This window comes from Thunnus thynnus, chromosome 13 (assembly GCF_963924715.1).
Source record: "Thunnus thynnus chromosome 13, fThuThy2.1, whole genome shotgun sequence".
NCBI lineage: Eukaryota > Metazoa > Chordata > Actinopteri > Scombriformes > Scombridae > Thunnus > Thunnus thynnus.
In genome coordinates, this window is record NC_089529.1 from 5,165,465 (window position 1) to 5,177,731 (window position 12,267).

General features: G+C 39.4%; 2 protein-coding genes across 2 annotated transcripts in view; both read left to right on the forward strand.

The window, feature by feature from the left end:
* The first annotated feature begins 2,974 nt into the window (after nt 1-2,974).
* Nucleotides 2,975-5,647, forward strand: btg3 (B-cell translocation gene 3). Its single transcript, XM_067607415.1, has 5 exons — nt 2,975-3,070; nt 4,060-4,266; nt 4,498-4,635; nt 4,789-4,981; nt 5,306-5,647. The coding sequence occupies exons 2-5, from the start codon at nt 4,094-4,096 to the stop codon at nt 5,504-5,506; spliced, it is 705 nt and encodes a 234-aa protein (XP_067463516.1). The 5' UTR covers nt 2,975-3,070; nt 4,060-4,093; the 3' UTR covers nt 5,507-5,647.
* Nucleotides 5,648-8,112: 2,465 nt separating this feature from the next.
* The window catches only part of cxadr (CXADR Ig-like cell adhesion molecule), a 37,349-nt gene continuing 33,194 nt past the window's right edge, over nt 8,113-12,267 (forward strand). The window contains exon 1 of the mRNA XM_067607416.1: nt 8,113-8,294. Within this exon, the coding sequence (XP_067463517.1) occupies nt 8,243-8,294 (52 nt within the window). The 5' untranslated portion in view covers nt 8,113-8,242. The remainder of the gene's footprint in view (nt 8,295-12,267) is intronic.

Below are 12,267 nucleotides of genomic sequence, written 5' to 3' on the forward strand. Positions count from 1 at the left end.
TGGTTGTAACAAGCCATTATTAGCAGTAGCTTATGTAACATGAATTGTAGATAACTTACTGCATGTAAATGATGTTGCATACCAGTCTCACTGTGATCACTGTGATAAACTTTCAGCAAGTTACTGACATTTTTTATCCACTTATCTATCATGACCTTTTTTCTTGTTAGCTCAATCTCTCAGTCCATCTTTGAAAAAAAAACCTCATATAATTAACTGATAAGAAGCAGTAGAAGTAAAAGTAAACCTATTAATACAGCAATTGTATGTTAAATATAACATTAAATTGCAAACTGAAGAAACTTGAAACCAAAAATGATACACTGTGAGTACTTTTTCAGTGAGTGTATTGTTTTTTATGTTGTCACATTATAAACTATAGTTTACTATTTTCACTTTTTTATGATGAAATTACATCGCTGGATGCAACATTTGTAACATGTAGCATTTTTTATGCTTTATTGAACAATGGATTTACAAACAGCAAGGAAAGTCAACTATGGTATTAAAAACCTGGGCAAGTGTCTGAGTAAGAGAAAACAAACAAATAAATGAGAAAAAACCATAACAAAAAACAAAAACCATACAATCAAACTATTAAAAATAAGAAAATAAATTAAAATATAACAATTGTAAATTACACAACATAAATAATACAACAAATAAAGTTATAAAGATAAATCAACATAAATCAGTCTTCAGTTGGAATTAAAGGTTAGCACATTCAGGGTCTATTAATTTAAAGTAACTTCACATTTCAGCAGTTCTTCTTTAGATTATAAATTCATACACTTCAGAGATTTACAGTACAGTCAAAACTCATAAAAAGCATTAAATGAGTTTTCATGAATGTGGTTTTGTGTATATAATATTTGTCATCATGAGAATTGTGCTAATCATCAGGTTTTCTCCTTACAACATTTGTAACAAATAAAAAACACATTTCTGAGACTATGAGTCACAACAGTGGTGAGTATGACTCACTTATTGAGGGGCACTGACTCGACCAAAGAATGCGCTGGGTTGGTCTGTTTGGAGCCAATCAGAGTGATCAATGGGCGGGAATTATGTATTAAAAGGCAGTGTTGATAACTGAACTTCAAGATTTTCCCTTGACTCTGAGATAAAGAAAGCCATTGTTCTGTAAATAAAGGGAGACTAGTGGTGTTGTTTCTTCATATTGAGGAGGCATTTGACATGCTATGGAGGGAGGGGCTGATCATAAAGCTGTATGAGGCTGGAATATGAGGGCATGTGCTCCTTCTTGAAGAACAGGATAAATCAAGTTAGGGTTGGAAATGCTTATTCTGATAGCACAGATATTGATGATGGAACCCCCCAGGGAAGTGCAGTTCTATTTAATGTTATGATAAATGATATTTTTCAAGACATTGGGACTGGTTTTGGACTCTGCCTGTTTGCAGATGACGGAACAATCTGGAAAAGAGGCAGAAATATGAAACAAACAACTAAGCAAATGCAGGGAGTCCTAAACAAAATAGTTGATTGGGGTGAAAAGTGGGGATACAAGATTTCAGTGGAAAAAAACAAAATATTTGGTGATAAGAAAACCAAACGTCAGGGTTTATTCATGTATGGACAAGCAATTGAAAGAGTAAAAGATTTAAATTCTTTGGAGTGCACTTTAACAACAGACTAACATGGAAAAAGCAGATAGATAATGTGAAAAGGTGATAATGTAATGTGTTCCCTCTCAAGAAGTTCATGGGGTGCTGGCAGGGATACACAATTAATGATCTACAGAGCAATGATAAGGTTAAGACTAGATTGTTTTTTGTTGTATTTTGTTGTTTTTTTATGTTAGGTAAGAGCAGCCAAATCAAATCTAAAAAGGTTGGATGTAACACAGGCTAAGGCACTGAGAATATCTTTTGGGGCTCTCCTTACAACTCCAGTCCCGGCTTTACTTGTGGAGATGAGAGAAACACCACTGGCAGTGCAGTCAGCAGCACTGGCAATACAGTAGTTAGACCAAGAGGACATCAAAGCACTCAGTAAAAGTAGTGTTGGATAATGCTTGGGAGTGGGGAAGCAGGGAAAAGGAAGAAAGAATGTTTCGTTTTCAGTATGAGTAAAGAGGTGGAGAAGCTGGGATTGGGAGAGGTAGGGGTGGCCCTTCAAATACACTGGTCAGTTATACACCCACACCAGAAATAGACTTCAGTACATCAGAAAGCATAAGAACACATGACGGTACTGCAGATCCGGGCGTGGTAAAGGAAAGGGGCACTACAGTGGGTAGAGGAGGTCTGGCTGAGGAGGGCAGTTATATGCTCAGACTAATGAACTTAAAGAAAACAAGTTAGGGGCCCGACCAGATCATTGTGGTGGAGCTGTTTGTTCTGTTTATAAAATCGAACAGGCCGGAGGCTTGGTGGGCTTTCTTTGGGTGACAGCCCATGTTGGGGTAGAAGGGAATGAGGCAGCAGACATGGCAGCTAAAGGGGCACTGAAGAGACATTGATCTGAATGTATGCATCAGGATATCTGAATGTCGATCTGTTTAACTACTTCTCTATACAAAAGAGAGTAAAGACAGAGCATTGCTATCTAGAAAACAAGAGAAGGCATACTGTCATTATGATTAGAATAAGACTAGGACACTGGATTAACACGGGATCTACAGTGAAGATGGGCAAACATGAGGATGGACTGTGTGGAACCTGCAGAAAACAACAAACTGTTGAACATCTACTTATGGCATGCAGCCTATATGAAGAGCAAAAAGAACAGTTATATACCACATTATCACATATGGGAATACAAACAGTCACAATGAGGAGCCTTCTTAATCTCACCGAGAACCAGTCAAAGACTGTGAAAACAGTCCTTGAATTCATCGCCGCATCAGGAACCTTTGAAAATAGACATACCCCGAACTGCAACCTGATCCAAACCTGCAGGGGGCAGCAACGTGCTGTAAAGCATCTAGCCTGTCGGAAATACACAAGACGAGGAAGAAGAAGAAGCCCTCAAGATTTCTTTTGGCCAACTTCTCGTGCTTTCCATTCATTTTGTGCCCACACGTTGGAGAAGACCCCACGGAAAGGTAAGTCTATGAGCCATCTCTGTTCTCACACATCACAATGTCAAATGTATAAAGTCGTTACATCAATTTATCACAATTTAGTATGACTATTTCTGACTGTTATCACAATATTCATATAACTGTTGTTGTGAGTTAGCAACATGAGGCTGTTAGCGTTAACTAAAGCTAATGCTAAAAGCCTTATATTCTCTAAAGAAAATACTATTTTGTATTCACAGCGAAGCTGGACTTATAGGTCATTGTCTATAATTGTTATTTAAGTAACTTTCAACTGCATTTCGGCGCGATTAGGTAACATACTGTTCTTATCGTTAGCCAAACTGGTGGCCAGTGTTGTGAAGTGTGGTGGTGCGTGGATTAACGGAACTTGTGCGTCACTGCCCGCCTTTTAGGACATTTCTAATCGCCAGACCGTTAACTGAAGTCAACAGACCACGTACAAAGCAAACCATAGAGTGAAATGCTCTTTAATTGTAGTGTTTCGGCGTTATCCATTAATCATTTTAAACCAAAATAGTCTCTAAATCGGCAGTTGTTGCCACGCGCGCATGGAAATACTGACGTAAGTTGTCAGGATAACGGGAGACTCTCAGTGCGTTTTTATCACAGACATACAGTTAGTGTCTATAATGGTATAGCTATAACAGATAAGAGACCCGTTTATAAACCTTCAGGGCAGTCATATCTTTTGTGTCAAGAGGTTTCAGAAGTTTTAAGTCGCATGGATAACTGCAGTGCTGCTTTCAGCTGAGATATGAAGAGGTTTATACCTCAATAGGAAACAGAAAATGTGGCTACTATAAGTCTGTTTATAAATTATATCGAAGAGCATTCGTGCTGCTGGCCTTACAAAGACATTAGTATGAAAGAGTATTACATTTTATTAACCAGCGTCTTACCATAGACTTGTTCATGTCTTTTTTTTTTCTTCAAATGTCACAAACACTAGGTTATTGCTTCTTGTCTGACCAAAGTTCATTTATTTACAGACGCTGCCTGAAAGTGATGAAACATTTGTGAAATATGAGGAGAGAAATAGCAGCTGTGGTATTCTTCCTGAAGAGGCTTGTGAAAAAGGCAGAGAAGTTGGAATCGCACAAGATTGAGCTGTTTGTTGAGAGGCTGGCTGTTGCACTGCAGGAGAAGTTCAAGGGGCACTGGTACCCTGACAACCCCAGCAAAGGACAGGCATACAGGTGCTGCTCTTTGTTTTTTTTGTTTGTTTTTTGTTTGCTTGTTTTGTTTTGTTTTTTTGACATTTTAGCTATTGCTAAACAACTATTTCTAGGGATTCTCTGCAATATTCAGGGAAGCTTTTAGCATAACTAATCCTTCAATAACATTACAACCAAGACAACTTTGATTATGACTGACTTTCCATTGCTGTTGACTGTTTTAAACTGATGTCAGTTTTGTGTGGTTTGCAGGTGTATTCGAGTGAACAGGTTCCACAGGCAGGATCCAGAGCTCCTTCGGGCCTGCCAGGAGAGTGGGGTTCAGTACTGTGACCTGGGACTGCCCCGTGAACTCACATTGTGGGTGGACCCTGGGGAGGTGTGTTGCAGGTGAGACTTTAAGTGAATTTAATGTGTATGCCTGAAACAAAAGTTGGTGATTCAACAAGGATAACAATTATGGTTTTAGCATTCAAAGTCACAACACTTTGTCCTAAAAAGACATAAATTATTGATGTGTTTTCCCTCTTTTCCCATTGTTAGGTATGGAGAGCAAAATCCTTCCTTCTCAGTGGCCAGTTTCTCTAGTGATGACGAGGAAGACAAAGATGTTGCAAAGAAGGTGACCAGTGCTTTGGAGAGGGTTACGTCAGATTACCATTCCGGTTCTTCATCCGATGAGGAGAGCACACGCACTTCTCCCCTTACTGTCCCCAACAGCCGCTGTGCTTACAAGGTATTGCATAATCAAATTTATAATTCCTAAGACTAAGTATTCCATGCAGGTCTGGCAATGAAGGCAAATTACTTAAAAATAACCAGTTTTAAAAGAACCTTTTAAAGTAGCTGTGCTTTGTTCTGCTTTATGGCCACTGGTTGTGATATTGTTTGTGTTGTTTGAGGTTCCAGATGAGATTCTTTTAAGTTAACATTAACATTTGGTGCTTTTTCAATAATTGGAAGCCGAGCACCTGAGGCAAGGATTGTTTGTGTTGCAGTTGATGGTTGCTTTTATTAATTTTTCCTTCTTTTGTTGTTGTTTTTTTTGTTTTTTTTTTAGGCGATGAATCCAGCTGCTCCCACGTGGAATCCCAATAGAATGGTACCAGGGAAACATCCTCACATCCTCCCACAGCCTCACTACGGCTTCAGGCCTCGCAGCAGAGCCCCACACACTATAAGGCATAATCTGTGGGTCCCTCCTGGCTATAGAGGAGGACCTGGATACTGGAACACAAACCAAAATCTGGCACATTGTTAACAGTTAGGAATCATGGTGCTTATTGTTCACACTGGACATTACAGCTGGAGACAACTTTAATATGACCAATGTTTTTTAAACATTTTTATAGCTTGAATATTGATTGTTTTTGACAAACACTTTTTTTGCACTTTAGACCATTTGTTATAGTTTGAATAAATCACTTGTATTAAATTTAGATATTTAAATTGGAATACTACACAGGTAGTTTTGAAATAAGTACTGTATTTTTACAATGGGAAATGTTAATGTATGCCACTTACTGTCCTTTGTGATAAAGCGTTTTATTTATTCATAGTGTAGAATTGTCAGATGTATAGGCTTAAATTTACGGAGTTTTATTAAACAGTTTCCAAGCATCATGCTGATTTGTTTATTCTTGTGTTTTCCAACGATCTTTAGTAGTACTGTTACATAAAGGCTCAGTGATTCCTGTGGAATCTTTGTTTTTCATTTTCAATATCTGACTGACACCCAAAGCGGGATTTTCTGTGTGTAACGCACCTGGCCACTAGGATGTGCCAAAGTGTAATATTGTTAGAATCTGTCTTAAAACAACAGTCAAGTGCCCAAATGAGCAGTGAAAGAGGTTTTCCTCGCTGTAATCATTCCTCCTGTTCATCCTGACTTAAAAGATCTCCTTCAAATGTGCTTTCAATGTAAGTGATGGAGGCCAAAATCCACAGTGAGTCCACACAGTCATTTTGTGCAAAAGTACATTTAAAAGTTGATTTGAAGCTTATATGAGGCTTCAGCAGTCTGAGTTCGTCATATCTAGTGGATATCTGCCACATTTACAGTCTTTTTAGCATCAAATTCCCTCTTTGTGTTTCCTCTGACAGTGTTTCCCTGTTGAGCCGCGGGGAAATATCGTAACAAAAAGGGATTTTGGCACTAAAAAGACTAATGCTGAAAGATATCTACATGATTTGATTAATCTGGACGGCTGAAGTGTCATATTATCTTCAGATAAACTTAAATTTTTGCACAGAAGGAGGACTGTGGATTTTGGCCCCTATCACTTAGATTGTAAGTGCATTATGAACAGCATGAATGATTACAACAAGAAACACATGTTTCAATGTTATTCTTGCTGCTGACTGTTGCTTTGAGACAGACTTGGAAAACCCATCCTTTAAAGAAAAATCTAGTTCTATGAATGTTCCAACATACATTTTGTGGTTGGGTTTAAATCAAAGAGTGAGTTCACACACATTTTTCAAACAATATTTACAATCATTGAGCACCACAAATTAAATTCCAGTCACATCTGTTGCGTTGGTGTCAGAAATCCTGTCAGAGAAAACCAAAACTATCCTCGTGGTAAAATACCACCAGTGGTAAGTGGAAAAGTGATTATTTTTGTAATTTTTGTGAACTGACCCTTTACTGCTGGCACTCCTCCAGGCTGTGTCGTCTATGGACAGGCCCTCAGAGTTCAGCTCAAGGACACATCAGTAGAACTGATGTTTAATGGCTATGAGGCTTCCCTAAAGGATTATTTAACTACTATATGATGAAGGCGCTTTATCATACACAGTGTTGTTATAGTCTTTATTTTAACCCTTTGAAGGGGGAGCTAACATCTTTACTCCTGTCTATCTGAGCTATGTTTGACTGACAATGCTACCACATTAACCACCAATCCCTGTCCTGGACCATACCCCTCTGAAGTGTTTTCACTGTTCTCTTTCCTGGGCAGCAAGTTAACAGTATTGCCCAGGATGAACTGAGGTGTCATGTCAGTCCACCTTAAACATCACTGGACATGGGAGCTCTATGTACACACCTTTGGAAAAGTAGATTTATATTTAGACGGGTTTGACATTGATTTCCATTTTCAACATATTAATTAAATTCAGAAAACATACAGAAAACTATATTATGAACGTAAAATTACAAGATCAACCCATTTTGAAATATATAAATCTCATGGTCTTAAAAAATTCCTCAATGCCACTGTAATGACTCAAATTGCTTTGTCATGAACATTTTAGGATCTAAATAGTGACTTGGAGAAAAATTTTCTAGCCACTGTATGGGAATAAGTTTGTATGGTGGCTTGTATCCCCCCTCGGATGATAGGAACCGCACACACAGGGTGCCATGCAGGAAAACAAGGGTGCCCACTGTATTTTCCATGAATAAATACTGGGAAAGCTGCCTGCTCATACCGGTGTTACACTGTATTTGGTGACACATCAGTTACTGTGACCTGCAGTATTGTCTCAGTTCCTTTACTTAAGTAAAAGTATCAATACCACAATGTAAAAATACTCCATTACAGCTACAATCCTGCATTTAAAATCCTACTTAAGTAAAAGTATAGAAGTATTACCAGCTAAATTTACTTAAAGTACTAAAGTAAAAGTACTATTTTTAGTATTAGTATTATTATTAGTATTTTACATTGTGGTATTGATACTTTTACTTAAGTAAAGGATCAGAGTATTTCTTCTAACACTGCAGGTCACAGAATCAGATGGGTCACCATGTACGGTGAAACACCAGCAGAGGGCGTCACTGGATCCCTTTTAATGGAAAAGCGTATGTCACGTGACGCCCTGCGGCGCGCTCGGTTGTGCACCTGCAGGGAGGAGGGAGGAGGAGGAGGAGGAGGAGGAGTGGAGCTTGGATGCTTCGGTTGAGCTAGGCTGCCGCTGCTTTTCACCCCAATTCAGCATAAGTTCTCCGACCAAGTTTCACAGAAGAAGTCGTGGACTAGCTGGGACAGGAATGGAGCTTTCGACAGGCCGGTTCTGCTGTTTACTGTTGAGCCTCTTTGCAGGTAAGTTTTCTGACATAAGCAGCCACGGAGCTACTTTGATTTTTAATTATTTGTTACTAAAACGGCAGCGAGCGAGGTCAGGCACGTACAATAACGTTAACCAGTGGCGTTAACATGGAAACTTGCCTTTTCGATAAGTTAAAAATGCTTATAAGTTTAGGTTACGTTTTCATTTGTCCAGGTTAGTGTGGTTAATATAAAACTTACTCAGTGGTTAACCAGAATACACTTTTAAGACATTGCCCAACAGGGAGTAACTCCGATCCAAGGTCAGTTTAGTTAGCTAGCACATCAGAAACAAACGTCCGGCGAAACAAAATGGAAAATTGGATAACGCCATTTACATTTAGCTGAAACTACATTTAAGTAGCGGAGTTATTTGTATTTGCCAATGTAGCATGTCTCGGACTTGGTCTCTGTATCACCACAAACGTCAGAAAATAAAGAGAAACACAAAGAAGAAAGAGAAAGAAAGGTCAGCCGTTAATAAATCAAAGTTTGCTAACGGTATTTCATGCATTATAATACACATTTTCTCCCAGTAACCCCAGTAAAGTGACTGGGTTGGTTTACGTTTCTCATCAGGTAACGTTATAAGTTACCACATCAAGTGGCTGCCCTGACGTTAATTTCTGTACCCAGAATGAATGGTAGTTAAAATGTACAGCATTGTGTTTAAAGTGCCTACAGAAATGCGATGCCATACATCTGGGTATTTCCGTGTGATGTCTTTTTGTTTATCGTCTGGTGTCTTACACAATAGCTTGATCCGCTTTTAAACCTGTAACTACAGGACTTCAAAGTGCTGCCTTTTCTGTCTGCCATCTGCCAGCAGTGCTGAACCCCCCCACCCCAAGTCTGAAATCCCGGGCTATCAAATCAGTCAAACCATATATTTGCTTGTGTTGACCCTCATTTAATGAAAGTTCAGTCCCAGTGACCCTCAGCTAAGAGGGGTTTCTGTTGTTTGTTGATACTGCAGATGGGTAGATAGCAGTGTGGGCTGTGAAACCTTTGATCACAGTAGTTATTTTAAAACCTTCCCTGCTTGTGCTAACTCACAGTCAATGATTTAAAGGTGAAATTGAACATCTTGGCTGGGAACCTCCTCAAAGGGCATAAAACCAAGGGATATCTTTTAACGGTAGTTTTGGAACACCTGATTTACTTTTTTGACCTTTTAAGTCGATGAACCGTTCAGTAAATAACAGAGAAGTCTTATTTTGAAATATTCAAGTTATTAGTTTGATTTTAGTTTGTTCTGTCGTGTCATCAGGGCAATAAATGCTGAAACACTGCTTAGTATTAGTCATTTATTGATCAAAATATAATGTTGATGATAAGTCATCTTGAATGTCTCTTACTACTGACTAACCCTTGTTGTTTTGTTAATTATGGCATATGCATTGTTTAATTGCATGTGTGTGGGTGTGCCTGTTAATTGTCCTGGAATTTACTCTGAAACTAGGAAGTTCCTCCTCCCACCCTGAACAATAATGTGCTACAGGATTGTCTGTTGGTTTCAATCAGTGACGTCTCTCACATGCCGTGGCAGTTATTGAAATATTTTCTGAGATTTCGATGTGAAGCCACAGAGCTATGGTCAGAGCAATGACATTCCACTCTGCTTTTTAATGAGAAACCTCATGTGATAAAGAAGTGCTTTGTTTAGGATCCTCCAGCACATCTCTCTGTGTAAAAGCTGGGACACTGAGTGTAATGTAAGGTTTAGATAGCATGTTTTTCAGCCTTCTTTTGTCTCTTGGTTTACATTGTTGTGTACACTAGTTTGGGCTCATTACCATGTTAATGGCAACATGGCCTCATCATTTGGGCGCTGTTCCACTTCAGCAGACAAGAACAGTATCTGCCAGACTCAAAACATTCTTTTGACATGGCTTAGAAATGCACAATAATGTGCTAACGTCTCTTTAATGGCAACATAACAAGTAGGGTCTTTCTGCTCTATTTTCTTTGTGCTCTTTGTCAACGAGGCACTGCTCAAAACATCATATTGATGAAACAAATAAAATTGTAGTATAGAGATTTAAAGTCCTTGAAATTATAGTCAATGTTGAGGATTTAGAATCTGTAAAACTGCACATAAATGTCATCTAGCCTTCATGTTATAGCAGGCAATTATCATCAGTTTGTTTGTGTTAAGCTGACATTATCAGATGAGATAATGTGTTTTGAAGTTAGCATGAAATCATATGAGATGTAATCATGTTCCTCAAGTCTGTAGGTGAACTGATTGTGGGCACCCAGTTACAGGCGGTGTTTAATGTTTAAAATAAGCATTTTAGTAAAAATGTTTCAGTCAGTTGTTGTTCCTGACAGATTTCCTTTTGTACAAAACATACTTATACCTGGGGGGAAATGACTCTTTAACAAGTCCCTCTTTTCTCTTGCTTACATTGAAGTTTTTTGACATGCCATTGTCATCAGAGGCCAACTGCTATGGGATTGGCTGTCACTGTTATCAATGATATCAGGCACTGTTACTCACACACACACACACACACACACCAGGCTGACACATGACAGTAGTTCTTACATTATTACATTACATTATTTACAAGTTTGTTTGAATGAAAGAAGTTGACCACAGTTAAAACATAGGGGGATATTCTCACTGCTTCAACAAGCTGGATTCCAACTATTCAGGTTTTTAAATCTATTATCAAAGAGCTCGCCCAAGAAACACTATGCATATGTCAGACACTGCGACACAACTCTTGATTGCCATGCTACAGTGCTGGTGCTCTGTCCACGCCCCTCCACTCCTGGCTGCTTGGGTCAAAAGTGAATTCACTGGACTTAGGATAAACAGGAACCTGGTGAAACTGAGCAGGCGCAGAATGCCGTTACCTGATAAGCGTTGAACCAAAAGCCCCGGCCAGGACTGGTTGCTTGGTTACCTTTTGAAAACAGACACGCAGATCCTGTGAGTGTACTTGTCTGCGTGCTCTGGTTGCCTCAGAAAGCTACCCTCCCCCTTGCTTGCATGTATGTATTAGGTCCTCTTGTACGGCAGAAAAAATCCTTGTTATTCTGAACAATAGCTGTTGCAGATATATTAAATATATTGATACAATAGTGGTTTGATCAGGAACTCTTATTAGGTGAGCAAATATTGTCACTTTAACCGCTGACTATTTATTAGGTGATGGGGCTCATGAGGAAATAGTTCCAACCAGAGAGATGGATAGAAGCATGAAGCATGCCATTGTCATTGGCCCCACACAGACAGTAATGACTTGAGGTCACATTCACTTGTCATGACCCAGCAGTCCGTTGCCACTACTTGCCTCCTGTTGGCTGAAACATGTTGCAGCCACAACTTCACCTCCAACCAAGCAGCCACTCTCTCTGCCTGGAGCTCCCTGTCCTTGGAAAGGAAGCAAGAACATGTAGAATCGGATTACACTCCAGGGACATTGCTTTGTCCTCCACAATCTGATGATGGGGACGACCTCGCATGAATATTCACAGCCCCCGACATTAATATTTTAGCATGCCAGCGCTATACAAGCCCTGTGCCAACTCCTGTTCACCTATATGGGAGTATGAAATGCTGATCCCGCCCGTACCTCGCCACATTACCCTGCCTTTCCCCTCTTTTCCCTCCATTTCACGTCTGAATTACTGAATGAACAAATTGCTGCCTGCTAGAGAATCAGTGGTAATGATTAATAGTGGTGGTTGTTTCTCAGTGCTGTTAATGGCCGTGCAGCCACTCTGTATTCAGAGCTCATTCGTTTTTCACAGGTAGGGAGTAAAACTGCCCTCTGGGCTGCTGCCAAAGTATTCTTTTGGGAAGTTGTATTGGCAAGATTTTAGTTTTAAGTCTGTGTTCATGAAGTCAATATTGTATTGACAGATGTCTCAAGTTTGTATGTTGTCTGACCTCCATGACACTTTGGCCTCAGTATTGACCCACTGACAACACCAGGCTCTTCTGTAGCATATT